We start from the raw sequence: 27,799 nt of genomic DNA, 5'->3' as shown, positions 1-27,799 counted from the left end.
CTATGCAGCGCAAACAAGTTTTAACACACACAACACAGTGGAAAACCATTTCCACACTGAAAACTAAACACAGTAGGAAGATCAATTGTAAGCATCCACAAGAAAGGTTGTGTGTTGCCAGAATAGGGTCGAGCTTTTCACTGGAGGAAGTGTTGACCAATGCATCTACCGCTGATGCTGCCGCTTTCGTACAAACGCAACACTTTACTAAGGGTAGTGCCGCTGCACCTACCACTGAGGCTGTTACCACCATACTTCTACTGCTAGTCGCTGCAGCTAACGCTGCTGGTACTCGAAGATATCAACTCCTCAATTAAGTATTTCATTTGCCCTCAAAAGGACCAGTTGTTGTTTATTATAACAATGCTGATCGCATCTCTGTGCTATCACCAATAGCGCGGATAAAGCATTCTCCTGAAGTACAGTTGTTTTCACACTGAAAATTTTGCGGCTCATATATTTTGAATACCTGTATTCCAAGGCGTTAGTGTATTGTCAAGATGAGGCAACTTTTCATTGGAGAAAGTGCCGCTACCGCACAAAGGCAGCTTTTTCCTAGAGGAAGTGTCGTTGCACTAGCTGGCCCTCCGTCTACTGCTGCTGATACCCGCTGCCACTGCTGCTGCTGATAAGTAAGGACTGTTGTAGTCGTTGTCCAGAACAAGTTTAGGCTGAAGCAGGATCTGATATAGGCCAAATAGTACAAGTTAGAGATGAGCAATAGAATAAGTCGGCAGTGGAATGTGATACGCATATAGATTGTGGAACAGTACCACCGTCCCCCGTAGTTTAATTGGTCAAAACACCATGCCGGAGACAGGGAGATGTGTACCTCTAAAGAAAAGAAGACGAACGAACACCAACAAATATCCAGTGTGGTTTAATCCACAATTGAAGAACCTAAAAAATAGAAAACAAAAAGCACATAAAATATACAAAAAAGACAACAATAGCGAAAATCTTCAAAATTACCAAGAAATTTGCTGTCAACTTGACGCAGCCATTAAAATTGCACATGAAGAACATAATCGTAAAATCGAACATCAAATCAAGTCTTGCCCTAAGAACTTCTTTAATTACGTAAAAACCAAACTAAAAAGTAACAACTTTCCATCACGAATGCATCTTGACAGTAATGTAGGACAAACTAGTAATGAAATATGTAGTCTTTTTGCCACTTTTTTTCAAGAAATTTACACCACATATGAAGAAACAGATCGCGACCGCGAATACTTCTCGTATTTTCCTGAATTTTCGAATTCTTTATCTGTCAATCAAATATCTGAATTCGAAATTCAAAACGCACTTAAAAATTTAGACGCTACGAAAGGTCCTGGACCTGACAGAATAGCTCCAATTTTTCTCAAAAATTTGGCAGAAGAACTATCTACACCCTTACAACACCTTTTTAACATGTCCCTGAAGAATGGAATTTTCCCAGAACTCTGGAAAACCTCATATTTAGTGCCAATTTTCAAATCTGGCGCTAAATCTGACATTCGTAATTATCGTGGAATTGCCATTATTTCATGCATTCCAAAATTATTTGAATCAATAATTAATGGAAAAATCTTTCAACAAGTAAAACACCAAATTACAACTCAACAGCACGGCTTTTACAAAGGCCGATCAACTACCACAAATCTTTTGGAATTCATAACTTTCACTCTGACTGTAATGGACAACGGTAACCACGTAGAAGCTCTTTATACGGACTTTAGCAAGGCATTTGACAGAATCGACATACCATTATTACTCTTCAAGCTCGAAAAATACGGAACTGAAACAAATTTTTTGGAATGGCTGCAGTCATACTTAACAAAACGAACACAAATAGTCCGCTTTCAAAATTCCTTTTCGAACCCAATAGAAGTAACTTCTGGGGTTCCTCAAGGTTCCCACCTGGGCCCTCTTCTTTTTATATTATACGTAAATGACATTTTCTTTCTGCTTAAGTCAATACATGTGCTTGTATATGCTGATGACATGAAGCTCTTTATAGAAATAACCAATGCAGAAGACTTCGAAATATTCCAGAATGAAATTAATGTATTCTACACTTGGTGCAACAAAAGCCTATTACAACTCAACATTAAAAAATGTAATTCAATAGCCTTTAGCAGAAAAACAGTAACACCACCAACAAACATTTTCTTAGGAAACCAACCAGTAGAAAAATGCAAAATCGTTAGGGACCTAGGCGTAATCTTAGACTCCAAACTCACATTCATAGAACATTGTAATACAATTATCAACAAAGCAAATAGTTTGCTGGGCTTTATAAAACGCTTCGGCCACAATTTTCAAGACCCATATACAATCAAACTTTTATATATTACATACGTCCGACCAATTCTGGAATATTGTAGCATTGTATGGAATCCCTATATTGCCACACATGAAGAACGCATTGAATCTGTCCAAAAACAATTTCTTTTGTACGCGCTTCGTAAGCTAAATTGGACATCATTTCCCTTACCATCATATGAAGCACGCTGCATGCTTATAGACATACAAGCACTTAAAGAACGCCGCGATCTTTCAATGCTTTATTTTATCAATGACATTATTTCTCAACGCGTGCAATCTACTCAATTATTATCACAACTAAATTTTTATGCACCCAGTCGTCAATTAAGAAATTGTAAAATATTTTCGGAAAATTCTCACAGAACAAACTACTCAAAAAATGGCCCAATAAATCGCATGATGCGTCACTATAACCAGCACTGCGAAAATATCGACATCACCATGGGCAGAAATCAAATAGAAAAACGACTAACTACTGGAAATAATGTATAGAATATAAGAAAACATTGTATTATTATAACTGTAGTCTACATTTGCTTGACGAAATAAATAAATAAATAAATAAAAGATTGCGGGTTTAAGTCCCATCGGGATGCGCTAAATTTTTCCAAATCTGTATCATATTTCCAGTTCGCTTATTTTTCCCTTTCCCTACTGCACATACTGTATGCTTAATGGACCAGTACAATCCCGATTTACTAGGTCTACAATTTTGTCAACCGTGCTTGGGAATGAAGGCATTAAGCGACCAATCAGAGGTTGAATTTTGCGTTTAAACGAAAGTTGACAATTTTCTGCATTTGGGTGAATGCATAGAAGATTTTCCAATCGACTACTGCAAGAACGAAGCAAATTTATTGAAACATATTTTCCCCTTTTTTCGTTTTTAGATTTTTGTTGTACAACCCAATATAGCCGAATTTCCTTAGAGACGTAGTTCTACGTCAAAATACTAGCCAACACTTTACCGGCTGAATGATACGTTTTTTTGGATGCTCCAGACGGCTGACTGCCAATTGGACTCAGGAGTGGAGTGGTTGATCCATGTTTCATCTATTATCACTAATCGCCGCGAAAGTTCCTTGTATTGTAATCAATAACAGATTTTCCGTCGAAAATTTGATACCTTGGTCCTATTGATCAAATGTTAAAAAACGCAGCATCCATCGTGCGCACTGTATCTTTATAGGTGAATATCATGAATGATATGGCCAGCGCGTTCCTGTGAAATACCCGCTTCGCAAAATTCAAAGTGGTGGCTCGAAGTCGGCCGCTTGTGGCTTCAATACCGTTTAACCTTAGAATGTCTTTTCAATAGTGAATTGATAAAAAGTTCAGTTGAAAATCAATCAGTTTCAGTTCATCAGTTTGAGTTCACCAGCTCGCTTGCATAGCTGAGAACAGCATGAAAGTGATTTCATGGTTACTTTTAGTATAATAATTGTATGATAATCTTTACAATAGGCGAATGAAACCGTATAAAAAATGAATCTCGTGTTGGCATCAAGCGGAGCCGGGCCGATAGAGCTCTCACAAACGCAAGAATATAACAAGTATTGCGTCGTGTTGCGACTTGAAAGGAAGACTATCAAATTGTTTTTGTGTCGGATGGAAGCAGATACCAAGAGTGCAATTGTTGCGTGTTGCATTTTGCCGATGTGCGACAGGGGGGGGGGGAATTCTGTTCGTATTGATATTATTTATTATTTAATTATCTTCCGGTCTGATTGCTTTTTTGAGCGTCGGTTTTAGTGTTGACGACATTTAACGAATCAATACTCTGCGGTTGAATTAGCTGGAGCAGATGTTCCGTAACACTTTTCAAGCCATTTCTTTGCTTGAATAGTATTTTTTCCCATCCAGAAGCAATTCTTGGAACGAGGTATTAACATGTTACGCATTCTAATCCCAACCCCAATATGTTTGCATTCTAACCCCAAAGATTTTTGATATGCAACGCCAACTCTGTGTCAGGCCAAAGACTTAGCTCATGTAGATCTTTTAATAATAGGGCATATTTGAAAATCGATAAGCTTATTGTTGCAAGAATTATTACTTGGAAGCTGATCTAATTATTTTGATTAGTATAAAATTTATAATGACTTATGGCAAAAAGTGTAACTAAATTAAGTATTTAAAAAAATGTATCTAACATTAACCGACCATGATTCCCGATAATTCTAGATCAGGAAAAATCCAACATGCAAAAAAAACTGTGACGGCGTGGAAAAAAAATTCTATTCAAAACCATTGGCGATGGCGGCACAACATAACGGTGCACAGGTCTGGACTATACATACATAAAAAAATGAAAAGGTTGCTCGTAAAACCGCAAGTCTAACGTAGAATTATAACAGTTTGTTCTACGTCAACGCATTTTTTTCAATAAGTTTTGCGATACACGCGATCGGGATTAATAAATCTAATGGTATAAAGCAGTCAATTCCAGTGATAATTCTCTTTCAACTCTTTTTTTTATTAATTAGTTGAAAAAATGTTGATTTTGGATTGCTATTTACCGATAACATGGCATGAATCTAGTTCTATCATTCTCCGCTCCACACACACTACAAGCAAGCAAATAAGACATAACGATCACAAACACACACTCGCAGCTATCGAAGTGGCCAAATGACTGAAGGCAAACACAACGCGGCAGATCCGGACGAAGTTTTAAAGATTTCCGGACATGTTCAGCAATGCTGTGCAATGCTGCGGTTCGTCAGGTGGTCCCTCTGCTGATGAACGCTGTGATCGAATGAGTCGCTTACTCAGCCTTCCTGCGCTCAAATCAGCTGCTGCTCAGCCGGCTGTGGTCCCCATGGTTCTGTGGTTAGCGATGTCGGTCGGCTAGCTCTTCCACACGATTGTGATGTTGGGTTCGATTTCCGATCAATTTGAGGATCTTTTCGAGCTGGAAATTTTCTCGACTCATCCTGGGGCACGGTGTATCGTTGTACTTATCCTACAACATGCAACATGTGCCAAAACAATATCGATAACGAATTCTCTCAACTAACTTGTTGCTCAGCCGGCTGCGAGGTGAGCCAGTTTCCAATAAGAGCCAACCTCTTGCTGCAGTAATCGGCTATACAACGAAGATTAAATTTCTGCATGCTAGCTTTTAATCATGACTACTGAGAGTTAAACTTTCAGTGGGCGTGTCTTTGTGGACTAAAGCTAGTAAAACAACAACAACTAGAATAAATCGTTTGTAATTCAAATCGTTCGTACACTTAAGCGTCGGTTGTGCTAGGGAAGAAGGCCAGCTCTGATTGGTCGAAACACGTGTTCAACGAGGCTCCACATCTTTCAAAACTACAATAGTTAGCATCACAAAACCACAATTTTAGTGAACACATAGCTAATTTTCCAATCGATTTCTATAAGAATGAAGGAAATTCGTTGGTAAGTGACTGAGTTTTAAGCATTTGAAAGTGAAAAGTTTTTATGATGTTTTCGGTTCTCAATACGTATTTTTATAAATGTTGCCGTAAGAAGAAATTCTACGTCCAAATTTGAGCGTATTCTAATTCAAACTTAACAGAAATTAGAAATATGGAACTATATTAAGTCTGTTAAAATTCCGTTTGTCAAAAGATAGAAAATTGTTATTTCGCTAAAGAATTTCTGTATATAAAACAATTACATAAAAAATTCTTTCGTAAAGTCTCTGGGTGCTCGGCCACCGAGAAATATTTATTTTCCTGTCACGATTTGCAAAAACAGCTTTTACAATTTTAGGGAGAGCGGGTCATTCGACTACAAAGTACAAAATATTGTTTTATCGGTTATCAGGAGATTTAAATCTTTGCACGGCACGTCGAAACACCATTTTTGATAGCCTCTAGCACCGGTCGTAGCTGTTCAACGGTCCATGACCGCCCATTGAACTTCTGGACAATACTGTAAACGAGATGAAATGTATACAAAACATTTGTTAACAAAGAGTCCTTTTGCCTCGAGTTACAGGAAGCGTTATGTCCCAAACGTAACAAAGAAGTGTTTCAGATTATATAACGGTAATTCTCATTGAATATTACCGATATTTCATCAGAAGACATCAGATAACTCTTTTCGCTGGTGGAAAACAACAATTAGAGAGCTAAAGCACTTAATTCAACTGAGAAAAAAATTAGACCGTATGCAACAAAAACTTTTTTTGTATTTACATTTTCTGACATTTTAGTGCTGCCAAACTGACAGGGTGACTATAGAGAACATAGATTCACATAATAAAATTATTATTTTGTTATTAAAATGTTTTTCCATTGTAAATCGGAGGGGGCGCATCTTGCATCAACAGTGCTTATTACCCCAGGTACTCCTAATTGCAAGACTCCTAATCTGTATTAGTAAATTGTGAATCTTTACTTGTTAAATAAGAATCTCGCCTCGTATTGCGATTGCGTATTGAAAGATAATAAAGCATGGAAGGACCGACACAAAAAACTTTGCGTTATGTTCTTTTTACACTTGAAACCGCTAGAATGGCCCAAAATCGTAAGGTTCGGCGGGGATGACAATTCACCTACGAGAGATTTTAGGATTTGGTAACAAAAAATTATCATTTTCCCAGTTATTACACAAAACTAGGGATAATCTCCTAGTTGTTGAGTGCATGTGAGGTTTTGCTTGGGAATTGGATTCGATCTGTTCCAATATTCAACATATTGAAATTATGAACAGGTGATTGTAAACAAGCCTGAGGACTAAGATACTACACTTGTAACATTGTATGCAAGTCGCTCACATCAACTTGATGTGACGGAAACATTGTATTCAATCACGAGTGTTGACGCTGTTGTTTTACTTCGATGCAATATGGGAATGATGAAAGAGTTTGTATGCAATAGGGCGATAATCAGGAGCTCTGCGTGGTTTTTACTGGTAACATTGTTATTTCGACTATGACATGTTGATTGGAGAAATGAAAAGGATTCTGGGAACGCTATTTAATGCCTGCGCCTCGCTCACGAAGAAGATTTGGGCACAAATTTTTCCTACCAAGCAACCAATCTTCGCAGAATTCTACAGCAATCTTGTAACACTCTTGTGTTTCTGGAAATCTTGTGTTTATGGAAATTTCCCATCCACAGTCATATGATTTACAAGACCAACATCATTAAACGGTTCATCAGCTCACAAACATTAATTGCTTCCCCGTTCAACGACTGGCGGTTTGGTGTGGCTCAAATCAAGCCGACCGTCCTTCACAAGTGACAGTCAGTGCGGATCGTCGACATGCGGTAATGCAATTGCCCTTGCAACATCATTAGGTGCCATCAATTTGCGAATCGTGTCACCGAGGTGGATGATGTAATCACTGCTACATGCTGCCGGGCGCCTGACGCTAGCTCGGAGATCAATAAAATATGCTCGATGCAGTAGCAGCTTCAATTATGTATCCACTACATACCTACGTGGCTTGCGGTGATAATATCTCCAAGCTCTGATTGCCAGGAATGTTAATTAATTTGATTCGAACAATGCGGCAACAGTTCTCCGTCGGAAGATGGCAGATGCATAATTAATAATGATTCGCATTAATATGTAAATTGACAGATTGCCCCCCCAAGTTATCTCTTTGAGCTGTATGGGAAAAGTCGCTTTTTCCATCCGACTGGGTTTCACGCATGGGGTTAAAGGGCTCCCAGAGGTTTGGCAGAAGTTAATGACTCCTTAAGAATCATAACTTGAAATATTGATTCACTGGAAACTGGGTTCTAATGGAAGTTTGTAAATCAATCAATGTCACGGTCGGGATAGTATGGCCAGTATTGCTCGAATAAGCTTTCAACTGGTTCCGTTCATTGGTTCGTTATCATGTTGATTGCCATGTAAGTCTCGCGTATTCACATTCGAGAAGGAACACATTTCCACAAACAATATCAATACTGACTGGACAATATAAATACTTGCTGATAATGGCTGTCGAAATCCATTTGCATGTGATATTTTCATTTTAATCTTCATATTATTTTTTTCATATTCTCACTAAAAACTCTGATTTCACAAAAGCCATCCATCAACTTTACTTAGTTTTAATGTTTAAAAAATAATCTGTACATAACAAACCTGTCGTTTTGTTCTATTCTCTTTTCATTTTTCTCCAACAACTGCAAAAAACCCACCAAATCACACTCACAACGCTGCAAACCCGCAAATAAACACGATTCGCACGAATCTGTCCGGGCGCTTAATAAAACACGAACCGCGATGCGCTTCCCGTACGTCACTCTGGGGTGTCTACAAATAATCCAAATAATCCACCCGGTACCAAAAACCAACAATCGCACTGTTCGGTTTTCCTGCTGTCGTCGTGTGGTGTGGTGTGGTCGGGGGTTTCACTGGGCGGTGCAACATTCGGTTTCCGTTTCCGCCATGTGCAATTTACACCTGTCTCCTCCTGTTTGGGTGGGCGCTTCCACCCGGTCGTCCTTCACCACCTCGCTAGAACGATTATGCCAGTGGATACGACCAGCTCGATCAGGGCCAACCACCGGAAGCCGATATTGGCCTGATGCAATCCGATCCGGACGCCGGACTGGAGCAGGCCACCTGGGAAAGCTACCCGGACAAAGATTTCCGTGGACTGCAGATGGTTCTAAGGGTAAATTTATTTCCTTCCATTCTACATCTGCTCGGATTCGCTCGTTTTGTTTTTTTTGTTCGTTCGTTCTGCATTGTTTAAATGCTTTGTAAATTGGTTTCAATTGTTTTCGGCGTTATTTTCTTTGTTGTTTTGTTGGTGTTTGCCTGCTCGGGATTGGTGTGGAAAGTATGACTGCTCCAACACCCAAAAAAACTGTGTAAAACGGAATAACCCAAATCGTTAACAAATCATTTCATTTTCATTTGCTGCTGTTGAAAACTTATAATTTACATGATCATCCATCCACGAAGGTCTTCGGACGCAAATTCAGATAATCGAAAACTATTCGGCCGCGTCTGTAATGTTCTACGCCGTTTCATTTGAAGTTTTCTATTTCATCGTCACTGTATAGTGAATGCAGCCCACGGCGAACAGAGCTCTTTCGAAGAGAGCCAGCGTCCATCCATTCCTGATTGAAACATCAGCTTACAAGCTGAAGAATCCGTAGTAAAGCAGTAACCAACGTCAACAAACATAGATTTTATGGACGAGAAGAAAAAAAAACCAGCACGCCATCACCACTGCATACTACCAACTACTTATTGGACATCCTCTCACCAGCTCACCAGCTATTTTTCATTTGTCATTTCAATTAGTCAGCTCAATGTTAAATGCACGACGCTGCAAGTTTCTTTGATGATTTATGAACCGCACCGCGGAGGACAACCGCAGAGACGAGCGACTGTTTTACGATTTTTTTATCCTCTTTTATATTACAACTCCATTAGAGCGAATGTAAAAGCACCTTCATTAGCATGTACGGTACCTACTTTGTTTCCAGTCGGAAGCATTAATGTTGCATCGGATTAGTGCGCGCTTGATTAGAATGGTTGTAATCGTTAGTTGATGAAGGGTCTGTTCTATGTTTTATTTTTTTCTCTCTCTTTTGCCGAACGATCGTTGCATGCCGGGATTGTCCGTTTTAAATTTAGATTTGATGTCGTTGTCTGTTACCAATTACATTAAAATTTATCCAACAAATATTCATCAAACTACACTGAATGAATGTCACAGTACTTATAGAAGTTTAATAACATGAATAAACAGATTAATCGATGATATTAAAGTATATAATTTTCCTTGACAAGGTAAGTTATGAGTGCCACCAAATGACCAAATAATGTATATCAAAAATATTCTAAATTCTACCTATATCTTACAACACGACCCAGGGTTTATCGTATCAAAATCAAAAATAGACGTGAAGTACGTACATTTAAAACGAAACTAGAACTCGATCGAAATCGTATTTAAACATCCAGAAGTTGCGTTGTTAAAAAGAGTATGCTGCAAAAGTTCGAAACCTGACTTAACACAATTAATGTAGTTTAGTTGTGATTGAGAACATTCGACTGCGGCCGAGAAATGAAATCTAATCAAAAATTATTTTAATTATTCAGATAATTATTTAACATTCAAACTGAGAATTTATGCTGCACATTTATTGTCCCATCTCCGAGCTTAGTATGTAATGAATTCATTTGCAATGCATAGTGATACCTCAGCAACATCTGGTAGAATGAATGATTTATTTCCATACACAAGTGAATAACGTCCCTATGATTCTAACGACACACGACTTCATTTGGACCGCCCAAAAACAATAAGAATACATGTTACTACGCTACACATGCTAATATACAAGCACGTGTGTTGCATACTTGCTCATTAGAAATCACACCGAATACAGATCACAACAGTTCCCAAAATTTGCAGAATATGGGCTGTTTTACCAGTGCTACGACAACCGAAGATTTAATGCTATGACAATAGCGGCGTACAATCGTCCTTCGCCATATTCTGCAACAAAACACATCCAGTGTGGGTTCGAAATTGCTAGGGACTTTCTTCTAATCCCGAGTAAAACACGACAGGTTAAAATTTCCCAGACCTCACTGGAGCGCGTCACGTTACTCTAGCTAGAAGACAATGTGGTAACCGCTGTTTTCAAACGTCCCGTAAAGCGAATGTGACAGATCCGCGAAGGATTATAAATCAGCTACAAAGTTAGAGGGGGTGGGAGCTCAAAAACAAGCTGTCTATTCAGCAAAACATGGGCGTACACTTTCACCCACGCATCGGATCAAAACGTTACACTCGATGAATAAAAAGGATTTCACCGTTTACGCTATGTTGGAAGTACTGTAAAGGCACTTACTGATATGGTCGTTTCAGAAACCGGCAGAGCCCAACGAGGAGTGCTCGAATTAATACACCATAAATGTCATGACGAACATTACGCAGACGCCCTAAAAATATAAATTATTTTTCAACAAAATAACCCCAACCAAGAGTTCGAATTCCTCTGGATGAAAGTTGATATTTGAAACAAGAACAAGCATCGAAAAGCTTTAATTTCAACTGTGAAAAATTTTACGTGTTTTCACAATAGCATTTCCGGTAAACGTGTGTGCACTAACAGCCTTCTACAGCATAAATCACACTTGCATATTTTAGGAACAAATGGTTTTAAATAAACCTAGTTTAGTGACTGAAACGCCATTCATTTTATAGCTCGTACTTAATTCAAACAGCATTAGCCGTCCTAATGTACAAACTCTTTTACGTTTGTGTTAGCTAAACAACACCAACCGAATTATGTACGTTATTTTGCACAATAAAGCGCAGATTTGATTTTAATTAGTGCCCTGTGTGTGTGGTTGCACCAATCAGCCGTCTGCCTCTCAGTTAGACCGAGCTTCAGCTCACTGCAGCTCATCCAATTAGACGCAATTATCACTCGAACGACTCATAAATATTTATTAAATTTTACGTGTGGATTTAATTTGAGCACCATTTGGACGGCTCTCCATTGGAGCTTAAATCCTCTTGCGCGAAAAAGCACTTCGAAATGATAGCACCTCCCGCAGGGCCGGCCGGGACCATTCAGAAATATTTAATAGTGCCAAATTGCATAATAAAGTAGGTGCATTCAGGTGCCGGGTTGGGGAGATTATAGGCCATTCTGATAGGAGTGGCAGTTGATCGGTACACACCCGAGTGCGAATATCGGGTGAAAGTAATGCGTGTAAAATATATTTTTATTAAAATATGAACCACTCTGAGGTGTCATTTGGTGGATCGGAGTACATTAGTTATCTTAATTGTTTTTGATGTAACTTCAACATAAATGAAACGAGGAAGAATCACTTTTTCGAGACAATGTAATTGATGTAATTATTTATTGGACATAGGCTGGCAGCCCACTGTCCCTTCTAAATCTTGGAAAAATACATGTTTGCGCTTTTAGTATATATACTCCTGATTTTTTAAACCTAATATTAGTCTTCTTCGAATCACTTTAGGAGTCATATTCATAACGATTACGTCCAGCAGTTTATTGAGCTCGTTCATGAATCTGCTTGAAGGCTCGTGCTGTGTGTAGTACCTTGTTCTCAATGGAAGATCAAAGACCCTTCGAGGACGAAGAGCTAGCTTTCGTTAAAATTAAGTCGGACGAGCAGGTAGGAACTCTCAATCCATCCTCGAGTATATCCAAAAAAACAGCATTTCTGCGATCTAATGTCCGCTACTTATTATTTCAAGGTCTACCAGATTGCAAAGATTTTCGTATTCCGGTAGTTCGCCATTCCATCCAAGCATTGAAGCGAAGTTCACGTATTTACGCTGAACCGATTTTAGTCGTTGCTTCGGCACGTCATGCTTTATTCGCCAAACCACACTCGCGAAATCGAATTTCGCTCTGGCGGGCCACTGTGAACTGTAAGAATTTCATGAGGGTTCGTAAACTCTCGTCCAAATAATCGTGTGAGAGCAAAGAATTGCATCGATTCCTTTACCACTCTATCGATATGATCGTTGAAGGTGAGAGACTAATCCATTTTCACATCCAAGTCTCGAAAATTTTCTACGCGTTGTAAAATGGAAGAATTTACGTTAGGGTCTATTTCCATCAACGAATCTTCCTAATTTTTTCAGGTCCTCTTTAAGCACAAAGCAATCTTTTTAATTGGCAGAAAAAAATTCACATACTTGCTCTTCGATTCATGTAGGTTGGCAGTTCATTCATATCCATAACGAATAACAATGCACAGTGGTCCAGAAAGACAATTTAGGCAGACATGAGCTTTTCGTTGTAATTTTGAGCTTTAAGAGATATAGTTGCTTCTTAGAAGTTGTTTATAATAGTTGGAACCTTATTTTGGTATCAACGTAAAATAGGGTGGTCCTAAAATCAGCGAATTAGAAACACTAACTTTTTTACTTAAAAAGATAATTATACGCGTCCTTCGACAAAGTTGTAGCAAAAGAAAATCTTAGCAACTTTGCTATAAAAAGTTTTTTTGTATCTCTAAATTTGAGCGCTTTAGGGACACTTTTTTTAGGGTGATGCCAAAAAAATAGTTTTTTCGCTCTGTTTTTTTCAGTTAGAATATTTCAGCAATACTGTCTCCGAGACAGTTTTAGACCTTCAAAAGACGCAACTTTTAATGTAAAAAGGTCGTGAATATCTTTTGTTGGTAAAAAGTTACAAGCATTTCTATTTTCAAAATACGCCATTTTCAAAAATCGATAACTCTTGTGGACGCACTTGAAAAAATATTTTACGATACCATTTTAAAGAGCAAACATTGATTTTTACAATATGCAAAAACTGGAAACATGTTATTTTTTTATTTGGAATAAACTGAATTTTGAACTCTTCTGTTTTCCAGTTAAAATGAATGACAATTTAGGCGGACATGAGCTTTTCGATGCCATTTTGAGGTTTTATAGACATAGTTGCTTTTGAGAAGTTGTTTATTATAGTTGGGACCTTATTTTGGTATCAACGTGAAATAGGGTGGTCCCAGAATCAACGAATTAGAAAAAGTAACTTTTATATTTGAAGAGATAATTATACGCGTCCTTTGACAAAGTTGTAGCAGAAGAAATTCTAAGCGACTTTGCTGAATTTTTTTTTCTATCTCTAAATTCGAGCGATTTAGAGACATTTTACCAATTTTTTTAGGGTGGTGTCCAAAAAAAACAGTTTTTACGCTTTATTTTTTTTTTTTCAGTTCAAATTTCTCAGCAATGCTGTCTTCAAGAAAGTTGTAGACCTTCAAAAGACGCGATACTTTTCGACTGAAAATGTCGTGATTATTTTTTGTTGGTGAAAAGTTACAAGTATTTCTATTTTCAAAATACTTAATTTGGAAACATCGAAAAAAATGGTAGCTTGGAGTGCTCATGTGTTGGCTAAACATTAGAACGTGTACATACACGTGAGAAAAATCAAAAATCGGTAGCGTGCGCCTTTGTTTTTGCACTAAACTTACGAATTTAGACGTATTTATGGTTTGAGAGTAATTCATCGTTAGTAAGCGACAAAACGATAAGATAGCACCACAAACACCATGACAAGCATGAATTTATTATTGAAACATAATGTTATCTAAGATCTCATTGGATACCATGAATTTTGTTCTGCGGGTAGTTGATCAAATACTTAGTTTTGTTAAATAAAAACATGAATGACTTTTCGTTTTCAAACTGAACCGGCTATTTTTTTTTCACCATTAGGCTCGAAGTTTCCCTTGTTTAATTTTGTAAAATAACTCTAAATCAGTTGAATTATGAGCCACAACCAAGGGTCGAAAATGTCAAAAATACTAGATGTCGAAAATACTAGAAACACTCTGAGCTAAAATGTTGCCAAAAAATGTTCGCTTTTTTCACAAACACCAAATAAATAAATTGTTTTTTCGGGCACCACCCTGAAAAATTGGTAAAATGTCTCTAAATCGTTCAAATTTAGAGATAGAAAAAAAACTTCAGCAAAGTCGCTTAGAATTTCTTCTGCTACAACTTTGTCAAAGGACGCGTATAATTATCTCTTCAAATATGAAAGTTACTTTTTCTAATTCGTTGACTTTGGGACCACCCTATTTTACGTTGACACCAAAATGAGGTTCCAACTATAACAAACAACTTCTCAGAAGCAACTATGTCTCTAAAACCTCAAAATGGCATCGAAAAGCTCATGTCCGCCTAAATTGGCATTCTTTTTAACTGGAAAACAGAAGAGTTTAAAATTCAGCTTATTTCAAATAAAAAAATAACATGTATTCAGTTTTTACATATTGTAAAAATCAATGTTTGCTCTTTGAAATGGTATCGTAAAATATTTTTTCAAGTGCGACCACAAGAGTTATCGATTTTTGAAAATGGCGTATTTTGAAAATAGAAATGCTTGTAACTTTTTACAAACAAATGATATTCACGACCTTTTTACGTTAAAAGTTGCGTCTTTTGAAGGTCTCAAACTTTCTAGGAAACAGCAGAGATACAAAAAAACTTTTTATAGCAAAGTTACTTAGAATTTCTACTGCTACAACTTTGTCAAAGGACGCGTATAATTATCTTTTTAAATGAAAAAGTTAGTGTTTCTAATTCGCTGATTTTAGGACCACCCTATTTTACGTTGATACCAAAATAAGGTCCTAACTATAATAAACAACTTCTCAGAAGCAACTATATCTCTTAAACCTCAAAATTGCATCGAAAAGCTCATGTCCGCCTAAATTGTCTTTCTGGACCACTGTGCAATGGGCCCAGGTGACTACTTTGTGGAACTGAACACCAAAAGAGCTGGATATTTTGTCAAATACCTTGACGTTCTAAAGATATGTCTTAATCCATGCCAACAACGTTGAACACTGAAATTGATTGTGTTTTGCAGTGGAACGCGAACTCCAATTCGTTCGTAGAGATGGAAGTAGACTAATCGTTTGAATAACTTAGGAACAGGGGACTGAATCGCTACTCCTGGAATTTTCAGCGTATGAACGAATGAATTGGGGTAATATGGGAGATTTTCCATGCTTGAATTTTTTCACCAACTTGGCTGGAAGTCTATCCGGACCAGTTGACTTACCAGAATCCTGCTCAGAAAGCGCTTGTCTCACTTCTCCACGACGTAACCCTCTGCAAAACAATAGCAAGGTCGACTGGGTTGTTCATTTCGGCGTCGTTATCAATTCGATAAACATTCTTAAAACATTGAACGTAAAGTTCGGCAGGTTTTGGTCAGTTGTAGGAAAATCGATTTCACCTTCGGAATTCTGTTGTTCCTACGTCTGCTATTTACAAAATTCCACTTCACTCCTGTATTTCATTCATGTAAACTACATAGGCTTCTCTGTGCAACACTTTGAAGATCCGAAAAATTTCTTTGTAGGTTGCAACATTCTCTGCGCTTCGATTCCGATGCATTCGTTATAAAGTTCTCCGTTTGGCTTTGAGAACTTGGATTATTATCGGTGGAAACTACTCTGGGTACGGATTTTTTCGATCCAGGCGTTCTTACTTAGAAGAGCAAACCTTGCTGTTATTGCTTTACGGACGCAGTGTACAATAATTCAAGTTTCAGGTGATTTTTGCAAATGCCAACTTCCACTTCGCGTAGCAAAAGTGTTTTTTTTTACAATTTTAAATAAGGTTTTCAAGGCAAAACGTAAATGACCGAGAATTAGTAGAGCATATTATTAAAAATATATTTAATGTCTTTTGATTATTCCTTCAGTACACTTCCAGCATCCCTAATATATTTTTTATATTTTTTTTAACTTCAACTTATGAAGTCTGTTCTGCAAGTGGAATTAGACTAAAACACGATTGTGTGGGAAATAAGTGATGATGTTTTTGTCTCGCTCCAAAGCACTCTTCGTGTTGCACATGAGTGCTAAAACAACTGTGTAAATTTTCAAATCAGTGAAACTATATTTTTGCGCCCGGATTTTTTACCTTCCCATGCGGTTTAATATACAATCCACTTTTTCAAAACTTGTTCTCCAGAGATGTCTAGTTGACTCCTGAAAATATATCGATACATGATATTTGCAGGGAATTTTCATGAAAAAAAACTCTTCTGAAAATCGTTAGGCGTTACAATGTTAATGAAAGCAGTTTTTTACCTCAAATTGATTGGATATCTGTTGCAGCAGCATGCTGCTGGTGCAAATCCACTTAGGTTTCTTTCTTCTAGAGTTTTTTATTCTTCAACGGACTTGGTCAAAAAAAAAGCTAGTTTACTATTATTATAACTAACTTTATTTTTATCATAACTAAAATTATAACTTTAAAATTACCAGTACCGTGAATATATCCAAATAGGTTATATAAAATTTTTAAATTGTTAGGGTAGAAGCACCGTTTTTGGCAATACCACCAGTTTTGGCTATGATAGAATAAAATTTATAATTGTAAAAAAGTATCTGAATTACTACTATTTCGAAGTCTCCTTTTGAAACTGCTGATAGTATTCGACAAAATTATTACAAACTGTAGCAAAAAATACGCGTATTTTACTTTTAATGAAGGAACTAATTGTACATTACTCAGTTTATTATTCAATCTAACATTTAAGTAATTTGCAAGCTATTTTTAATAGAGCATAACTTTGTGTAAGTTTGTTCGTTTCTATAACAAATTTTGTTATCAGCATCAGGCACAACTTACTACAGCACATGGATAGAAAAAATGGACAGTTTGGCATGATTTTTCGCTGCACTATCGAAGTTACAGCTTCCAAAAACGTCCACTGACCCATTCTTGGCCACACATCATTGCAATTCAATGATTCATAATCCTGATATTGGCCATATGTAAACAAACCATGGTAACGTATAAACGTTCATGCAAAACATGAAATGGTCTTCATTTGTTCAGTTTATTTACAAAACTATAACTTCAGTTGTATTTACCGAAACTAACGCTTCGGGCTCTTAACCTTCATTGTACCCTTGTGTGGAAAACCACACAAATGAATTTTGTTTCGATTTTTTTTTCAAAAGCTTCTCGATCGATTTTGACGAAATTTCTTGACAATTCCTAAACCATCAATCTTACACAAAATATATATTTTCCAAGCAAAATATTTTTGGTTGATGAGATATTTTAAAACTTACGTTGTTTACCCTGGTGTGTGGATTTCCACACATACAACATTCGAATTTATTTTGGACAAGAAATAACATAATTTTGCCCCAAACATATTTTTTTCACTAAGTGCTTTCATACCTGAAGCTATAGGTACCAATTAATCCTGTTTCTAAAATCGAAAAAGTTGTGTTTGTGTGCGGAAGTATGTGTATGTGTGTTTATTTTCATTCTTACGACCAATATATCTCGATTTTCTCAGCACCGGCTGAACCGATTCGATTGTTCTTAGTCGCGTTTGAAAGAGCTTAAAGTCTAGTTAGTTGATGGTAAATATCGTTTTGATCCGAAGGTTCATTCAAAAATGACGTAACAAAATGTGATCAGTTTATATGGGAACTTATAAACTAATTGATTTTTTTTTCAACGATTTGACTGAATTTAGGAATGTATATAGGTGCATTCTTGTAATTCGCAACATGAATATATAAATCAAATAGCTACGTGGGACATGTGTAAAAGTATGTGTTTATTTGTTTCATCCCAGTGTGAGAATTTTCACACATATGGGTTACTGATACGCTAATGCAAAAAGTACCTATTTAGTGTTTGCACAGCTTGGTTGAGCAGTGTTCAACATTTACACAGTTTTATGTCTACTGCAAGACAAGTGTACTCGCACTTTTAGGTATATTGAAATAAATTTAGAATGGATCTCCCGAGATGGTCTAGCAAGCCAGTCGTCGTGGGTTCGGCTCGGCTCTCGGCTCGGGATAAACTGTTAGTGTGATCGTAGCGCCAGCTCCGCAATTGTCCTTCACACTAAACAGTTGACTGCGAAGTCTGTGTATAATAAACAAAACGTCGAGTTCCGAATCGGAATGTAGCACCAAGGCTTTGCTTACTTTGCTTAGCATGGATTTCAGAATATTCTTACGAACATTCCTAGCACCGAATTGCTTCATTTGGTCAAACCGATGTTAGGATTTTTTTGTTCAATTGCTATCATAGCATGTTTAATTGGTCATATCATGTAAAAACGTTTTGTTTCGTAACTTTTGCATGAACCATCGGATCAAACAGATGAGATAATGTATTTTTCAAGATTGTTTTTGTACACTACGCATAATATCATTCAATCAGTTACCTCCAAGATACTGCAATGTACTAGGCGTTTCCACAAGTTTTTTTTATTTCAACATATCTTTCGAAATTATCATTTAATTTTAAGTATATTTTTGAATAAAAATCTACCCTCCAAATCCCAACAAACGCATCTAGCACCAAAAGGACTCAAATCAGTCAAACCTCTGGAAAAAAACCGGTTGGTTACGTCATTTCTGAATGGACCTTCGGATCAAAACGATATTTACCATTAAATAACTAGACTTTAAGCTCTTTCAAACGCGACAAAGAACAATAGAATCGGTTCAGCCGATGCTGAGAATATCGAGATATATTGGTCGTAAGAATAAAAATAAACACACATACACATACTTTCGCACACATACACACCCTATCCGATTTTCGAAATAGGATTGTTTGGTACCTATAGCTTCAGATATGTGAGCACTAACTGAAAAAAATATCTTTGGGGCAAAATTAAGTTGTTTCTTGTCCAAAATAAATTGAAAAGTTATATGTGTGGAAAACCACACACCAGGGCAAACAACGTAAGTTTTTTTTAGGATTCAATGAAGGTTAACCTGGTGACTATAATAAGTGGCACTCGACTAACCGAGGTTGATGTTACAAATAATACGAATAAGTTTTTATGTGAAAAAGCAAAGAGCGGAAGCTTGATAATATAGGAAATCAATGACAGACGAGAAATTAATATAGATCAATGATGTGATGTCAGTGTAACTCGAAGTAATTTGCACTGCTAGCTATGTTTGAATATAACATTGTTCTTTAGTTTGATTACCTCAAACTAAATAATAATATTATAATTAATAATATTATATCCAATATGAATAGAATCCTCGTTTTTGGCCTTTTAGTTAGTCCAATAATGAAGCTTCTCTGCTGATAAAATATATTTAGATGGTAAAGTTGAATGAAAAAATAAATTCGACTTCAACTTTTCCGCAAATTGGACAAAATAGAAGCCCCAAGTGACCAATTTAGAAATGCTATGGCCAAGATAGGAGCCAAGAGAAGTATTCTGGCTGGAAAATATGTAAAAAGTAACATAATTTAATTATTTTAACTCAATAATAGTACAGAATATAAGCGAATTCATCTGATTTTCCCGTTGAACTGATGCAAACACGTATATTTTCGAAGGAAGAAGGACAAATTTATATCATACCTAACATACTATGGCTAAAACTGGAGCTTTTACACCACCTATTTTTCATACATGACTAAGAAATTGTTCACTTTATTCTACAAATATGTTCTTAACTGTTTAATAATCTGTCTTCAAGTACAGATACTTGAGAACATTTTCTTTAATATTCATAGAGTTTTAAGCAGTAGAAAAAAGTTAGGTATATTAAAATGTTTTTCTTATCAGCCACCAAAACTAATTTTGAAGCCTGTGCTCCACATTTTCCAAGCTAGAGATAGAAACTGAACATTTTGCGGTGTTGTTTCGATTCGACCAGTTTCATTTTTATTAATTTTTTTAGCCAAAAAAAGCAAAGCTTTGGTGCTACATTCCAATTGGGAACTCGACCTTCTGTTTATTATACACAGACTTCGCAGCTAACTGGTTTTTTTTTTGTGCGACCAGTAGTTCAAACTACTGCGACCAGTAGTTGTTTGATCTATTGTGGCAAAGCCAACTGGTTAGTGTACAGGACAATTGCGTGGCTAGCGCTACGATCCTACTGACACTAACAGTCCCTCTCCAACCGAGACTCGAACCTAGGACGACTGGCTTGTTAGGCCACCATCGTACCTTAGACCACCTGGGAGGGTCAATATTTTTAGCCATGATGAACATTTTCACTGTCAGACGTGTTTCGATTATGGGTTCTTTTTTCAAGCCTGCAGTTGAAACGACGATAGATATGCTAAAAGGTCATGTCTCCGACAATGTCCAAAAACATTTCCAGTTAAAAATCGTCAGTTGATAGTGACGCCGTTAAGCTTCACTTTCAATAGAAAAACTTTCAATAGAAACGACTCAAATAAAAACTGGTCGACAAAGGCAAAATAACTCTTGAGCTCAAAATTGAAAAACTAGAATGAATGTTCATAGTTTTTCAACCGTTCCTGTAGACTTTGGTGTTCCTAGCCAAGCTGGAAGTGTGTAAAGACTTCAGAGGCTTGAATGAAGTTTTCCCGTAAGGGAACATCCATAAATGACGTAGCTCTTTAAAGGTTTTAAAGGAAGTCAGCTTTCAAGCCAGCGAAACTAAAAGTTTTTCCACAATCCATGCAATAAATTCGACAGCCTTTTGTTTGGCATATTTTCAATCCGACTTAAACCATATACCAATTCAAGCACGATTAGAGAGCTGTAAGTAAAGGTAAACAATAAAAGTAAAACGAAGCATGGTGTCTCTGGTAGAAGGAACTTATCCGAAAAAATGATATCGCTCTAATACTCGTCATTCAATAGCTTAAGGTGTCCTTCTAATACGCTACCAAAAACAAAAAGTACTTATCAGCGGGTCCACAATATTTTTTTTCAGACTTTTTTATAATTTAAAAGCTAGTGAAATGGAAACCATACAGAGTTACCAAGGGTCTCTAATCGCCCTGAAACTTTCAGTGTTTGTTTTTTTTTTTTTTCATATAATGGAACAATGTTTGGCATAATCTTGGATTTTTTTTAAAAGAGTTGAGTGGGCTAAAAAAACTCGTAAATTTGGAAACCAAAAGCTGCTATACCTTTTAGTACGCTTAAATGATTTTTCTGAAAATTGATGTGGTAATTCTATTTTATAAAAATCTAGAATGTCAGTTATTGGAAGTTGCTGTCGAGGTTACATCATAAGAAAATTGCAGTTTTCTTCAAATACATAGTGATTTGCTTTTGTTATCAAAACTAGGTCCTAAATTTGAACAAAACTTTTCATAGAGCTCCTAAAGTGCTTTCATTTAACGTATACAAAAAATGGGAATTTTCAAAAACCACTGAGAAAATTTAATTTTTTCATAGCAAGCTTTAGGCTATCATTTGAACATGTTGTGCGAGACCTTTTTGTTGTTGTATGGATCCAGCCTAAAAGTGACTTCACATAGGTCACGCGGCCATGTGTAGCCAGCACTTTAAGACTTTCTAATGATACAATAAGCATACCACTAGTTCCTGGACTCTAAACTTTGAAATGCCATTTCAACCCACTAACTTCTTTCTCAAAAAACTTAGATGTATGTACATGTATTGTTCATGGATGAACAAACCCCGAAAATTAAGGTGAATTGGAAAACATCGATAAATGATGATTAAAAACATGTATGAAAAATTAAATTTCTTCGGCCGTTCTTAGAACAGCGAATTTTTGAATACGTCAAACGAATGCTCTTGAAATTACTCTATAAAGCGTATTGTTTAGATATAGCACCCTGTTCTATTGACAAGACAAAAAGAGCTATAAAAATCACTATGCTTTTGAAGAAAAATACAAATATCTTATGATACGATCTCGACAGCAACTTATAACAACTAGCATTTTATACTTATTATATGGTAGAATTACCATGTCTATTTTCGAAGAAATCAAGTCTAGTCTAGTCTAATCTAGTCAATACTAACACAGCCAGTACTTGAAAGGATCCTGGAAAATGATATCCACCATTTAAAAAAAATGATTTCCATACATTTTTCTTTTCAATCCGGGGGACAATCCGTATCAATCGATCCATATGTAATAAGTAATATAATTCGTTAGGAGTGACAAAACTAAGAAAGTACACTCCTTTGTTGACCAATTTCCTGGGATGGAACATAGGTAGGGGTAAGCGGGGTAAGACCGCCCCTTAAGCAATTCTCTTTATAGAAAAAAAAGTTGCGGCTGCAATTTCATTTTTTTCTTCGCTAAGAGGTTCTTCTATTCAATACCCGCATTTAAAAATAAGAACTGAAATATTTTTGTTTATTTTCCAGCTTTTTTTTTAATTTTAAAAGTTCATTGAAAATGTGCAGATCTTTTTCATGCGGGGTAAGCCCGCCCACCAGCGGGATAAGATCGCCCACCATTTTTTGAGGATAAACAATATTTTTAGGGCCGAAACGGTTGATTTTATCGGTATAGTGTCTCTGACAAAGTTGTGGATGGTTTTTTTTTCTTTTTAAATAAAATATACACTGTGAAAAATCTGAAAAAAAAAATTCTAAGTTTCAACTTATTTTGTTTTCTGATTATTCGAGTTCAGATCAATGTTTAGGTAACTTTTTTGGTTTTCAAAATAAATAGATTTTTCAGAATTGGGGGTTTTCAAGATATTGAATTCATAATATACCTATCTTTCAGCTAAAAATTAAAACTCATTAAACCTATCTGTATGATTCTTTTGAAGACTTATTATGTATAGAAAACGACTCTATACACCAGATAAACCGTCCAAAAAAAAAATTCTTCACAAAAATTGAGCTATTCATATTTCTATTACTCCATGATCCAACAACCATAAAATTTTAGCTTACCTTTTGTAGATTTTACAGGCAAAAACATGTTTTTTTCAAAAAAATTTGAAAAAAAAATATATTTTTAATTCTATTTCTATATTTTTTCTTTAAATTTTTTTAGAGTGTGTACTTTTTTCCAAAGTAAAAAACTACTATTTTCAATTCTGCCGGAGACGTCATACCTATTAAACACACCGTCCTGGCTCTAAAATTATTTTGGTTCATTAACACCATTTTCACACAGGTTTACTTTTTTCAAAAATAAGTCTTGTTAAAATATATTGCTAGAAAAGCTTAAACCAAATCGAAAATGGTCGATTTACATCGATGTCTTATGTGGCTTGAAGTTGCTTTACTGATCCTGTAAATATTCCCTTTGTGGTGTCGAGGCATTTGGGTCTTGAAGTAAAACAACAAGCAGTTGGATTCGTAGCGGTTTTACCCCTTGTATAGTGGGCGACTTTACCCCCAGTGTAACATTTTCATATTTGACCGAAAAAGTAGTCAAAATTACAAGATTACTCACGGCCTTCGATATTTCCGAAAGAAGATAGATTCAGGCAAGCGATTAAACGTATATTCACGAACAAAACAATAGACTTTTAGACTGAAAAACCTTAAGTCCCGTTGCCGCAAAACAATAGTGCATTGACTGGTTGCCAGCTGAAAGGTTGTTTTTGATAATTTCTGCGACCGTTCGCACACTATCAAAACAGAAAAACGTGCAAAATGTTATACTGTAATAGACACGTTAAAGAAATTTTTCAATTATTTTATAACTTGGTAGTAAAACTACGGTGGGCGGTCTTACCCCGCAGGGCGGTCTTACCCTGTTTACCCCTATTTCCCCCGCATGTTCGGGTTTTGAAACCAAGAATATACTGCCGTGATATAACATTATGACGTACATCCATTTGATCAATTTTTCAATACGGCCCAGAAACGAACGGGTTACTTGTCACTTTTGTATTGAAATGGTGCATACGTCATTTTGTTTTCTTGATTTTATGCAACGTACGAATAAGTAACAAATAAAAGAAAGATACCGAAAGATAGGTCTTCGAATAACTAACAAATTGGCGTAAGAATCCCATATTTGAAAAAATGGCGCTTACGTCAGTCTGCGAGATTACGGCAGTATAGCGCCTTTACTCGCTTCAACTATTACGGTTAGTACTTGAGTACTAACTCTAGACCTAGCATTTTATCTCATGGCTTTAGCGCCATTACTCGCTCTCTGAAAGGAATATGAATTAGGAAATAAATTTGAGTTCCATATAAACTAAAAATTTGTCTATATCTGCTGTTTCTTGAGCAAAATTATGGCTCCCCTCTGGCACTTCGCGTGCAATAACATGAGTCAACCCTCGCTTGTGAACGATCACATGAAACGAACTCACCATCCAGGATTCCGGTCTTGTCGACGTTCGGCATTGCCGGACTCAAACTGCCACTGAAATCGAAACCAAAAATGTTTTGACCTTGAACGCTCGCAGCGATAGCGACGAAATGATGGTGGCTATCCTTTTTGATTTCTAAATTTTTCACTGATGTCACTGGCATTTTTTCCGTTGCGGCTTTTTTTTTTCAAAACAACTCGACTCCGATCTAGAAATACTACCATACGCTAGTGAGGCTCTGATGCTACCACAAACGCCTGTTTCTACTATTCCACTGAAGGTTTGAAGGACATTATGCCGGATCGAGCTGGAATGGCATTTTTTTCTATTCCTAAATCACTTTAATGACAACACCTAAAGCACGCAACAATAAAACACTATTGCACTACTGGTAAGGCTGATACAAATTTCGAATTCTTTGTATGTCCAGGGTTATCAAAGTTAGCAGAGGGGGTGGCAAAAAATAAATAACACCGAGACGAAAAAATCAGAAATATCTTTGATCAATGTTTATGTGCGAGTTATGACGTTTGTAACTTGCACTCAAGTAAATGTTTAAAAACAACACTTTATTATTATTATTATTTATTTCGCTTGCCCTTCGACGACACTCTCGCTGTCACCTGACTTGTTTGTTGCTAAATTAAGCATTTATGCTGTCGGAAAACCAATGAAATGAACAAAACGGTTTGAGCTTTTTTTTCTTCCCCTTCCAATATTCAAGATTTTTGAAGCGGGGGGTGACATGAAATGAAAATAAAATTTGTAACGGCCTAATTTAGAAAATGTACCACAATAGCTCTGTAGTTAGCGATGTCGGTCGACTAGCTCTCCCACACGATTGTGATATCGGGTTCGATTCCCGATCGAGTCGAGGATCTTTTCGAGCTGGAAATTCTCTCGACTCAGTACTAGGGCACAGTGTACCGTTGTACTTATCCTACACATACAAAATGTGCCAAAAGCTATATCGAGAACAAATTCTCTAAACTAATCTAGTTGATCGAGACCGCTATTAGCCCCAAGGCTGAGCGTGCGATATTGTTTACCACAAGAAACATAATTTTCGAATTTTTCTAATGGAATTAAAACCACATCAAAAATGTATGTCTCTTCGCGCTCTTGGCTTGCTGCGATCCTTAAAAAAAAATCAAAGTCTCAGCCCTTTTTTTGTTTTCAGCAGATTTTGGACTCGAAATTTTAGAGGATCTTTCCTACCCCACATAACCCTCTTCAAAATGTCTGGTATAATGCAAAACTTTGTTTTGTTATATAAATAAACAAACCCTGAAAGATTCAGTACGATCAAAGAACCCTTATAACTCTTAATGTTTCTGAAACATCTAATTTCATTTCCACTCAACTAACAAAAAATGTCAGAGAAAAAATTGTTCTAAGCCCGGAAAATTTGAATTTTGGTAGCATATTTGAAAGGACTCAAGCTTTCGAATTACGAGTATTAGAACAATACTAATTCTTTTTTCGGGTAAGTACTTCCATCAGAGACACAGTGAAGGCTAACAGCGTCACTATCGGCTGACAATCTTCAACTGAAACTTGAAACTTTAAACGCAACCATCTGGAAATAATGTAACTCGAAAAATGACGTGATAGCAGTTACCGAAATCTACTGAACAAATTCCTTTCTCCTCTTTTTTGGATTCGTTGTCAGTCCTTGCAAGATTTTATTTTGTCGAAAAAAAATTTAAACTTCATTTTCATCACATAAATAACTGAGTTTATTGGAAATGATCACCACAAGTCTTTAAAGGAGAAAACGTTTCGAACAAACGGCTATTATTACGTCAATAATTATTATTTTTATGAATAAATGCTGAGAAATTGGAGAAAAACTTAAAATCTATATAAAAAACTGTTTGAGATACGGGTAACGACTTCGGCAGTATGTGGTCGAGCGGTGTCGTGCAGCAGAGTCACTAATTCGTACCTCTGTTCATATTATGGCTGTTTTTCGGGCAGGGCTCGGCCTAATGGTATCAATTAAAGTCGATACCGTTCCCTGGTGATGTGCTTCTATAACGAATCCATTTTTCATCACCCGTCACGATCAGCGATGGAAAAAACCCTTCTAGCGATTTTAAATACATATAAATCAAGCCTGAAATGCGCTGACATCGTCGTATGTATGTGAATAAATAAGTATCGGTGTTGGTACACTCTCTTCGCCCTTTACGCTTTATTTCTTGTTGTGAATGTACACAAAGCGAATAGGTTTTATATATTCGTACTTATTTGACTAATGATCATGATTCATTGGTTTGGAAAAAAGTGAATGATAGTGTATCTCTCCTTCTCTCGCCTAAGTTAACCGCAACCGATGTAATCCCTTCTTTCCGCTGAAACGTCCCTCAGGTTCAAATCATAAGGACCCCAAGCTGTTATTTTTACATCCGAAAGCATGCAATCGGTTAAAGAATATCCTGACGGGTAACTCCTAATACCGATGCAGGCTGTTTTGCGTTTGGCATAGATCCTCATCGAGCAATTCCTCCAGTTCAGTTTCCGTAAACCTTTTCTACTCTCGATGTGCTTTAGCCGCCGTTTACTTCGAATGGAATATTTGTTTTTGTGTGTGGACTCATCACTGCGACCAGAGCTTAGATCTATTGTAATATTGCCCAGGTGTTTTCTGTACTCCGCACTTCATATTATTAGCAGTAACACTATTGAAGTAAATGATACGCTTATCATTCATATCAGTGCTTGTGTGTAATTACCTTTCCGTTTCAAGCTTACTGCTCTACTATACCGAGCCTCTGTCCATCCTAACAATATCGCCTAGTTACAATTCCCTGGAGAGAACTATCATATGGTACTCACACCAGTTTTATTATAATAGGGACTTATTTTGAAGTAGAATACTTCTCTCAGGAAGTTCGGCTACATAGGGATGTGAAATGAAAATCTAAAACCGAAAAAAGTGAAAAATATGTCCAATCTCAA

The 27,799-nt window shown here is 36.6% G+C and overlaps 1 protein-coding gene across 11 annotated transcripts in view; it reads left to right on the top strand.

Annotated features, from left to right (window-relative positions):
• The window catches only part of LOC129725427 (fat-like cadherin-related tumor suppressor homolog), a 682,871-nt gene that overhangs the window by 556,048 nt on the left and 99,024 nt on the right, over positions 1 to 27,799 (top strand). For 9 of the 11 annotated variants that reach the window (XM_055681264.1, XM_055681263.1, XM_055681262.1 and 6 more), the window contains one exon: positions 8,768 to 8,923. The exons of the other annotated variants lie outside the window; for them this stretch is intronic. In XM_055681264.1, coding sequence (XP_055537239.1) covers positions 8,768 to 8,923 — 156 coding nt within the window. The remainder of the gene's footprint in view (positions 1 to 8,767; positions 8,924 to 27,799) is intronic. 11 annotated transcript variants of the gene reach the window in all.

Source organism: Wyeomyia smithii, chromosome 2 (genome assembly GCF_029784165.1).
Source record: "Wyeomyia smithii strain HCP4-BCI-WySm-NY-G18 chromosome 2, ASM2978416v1, whole genome shotgun sequence".
Classification (NCBI taxonomy): Eukaryota; Metazoa; Arthropoda; class Insecta; order Diptera; family Culicidae; genus Wyeomyia; species Wyeomyia smithii.
The sequence above is the reverse complement of the archived record's forward strand: the minus strand, read 5'-3'. Positions and strand labels throughout refer to the sequence as shown.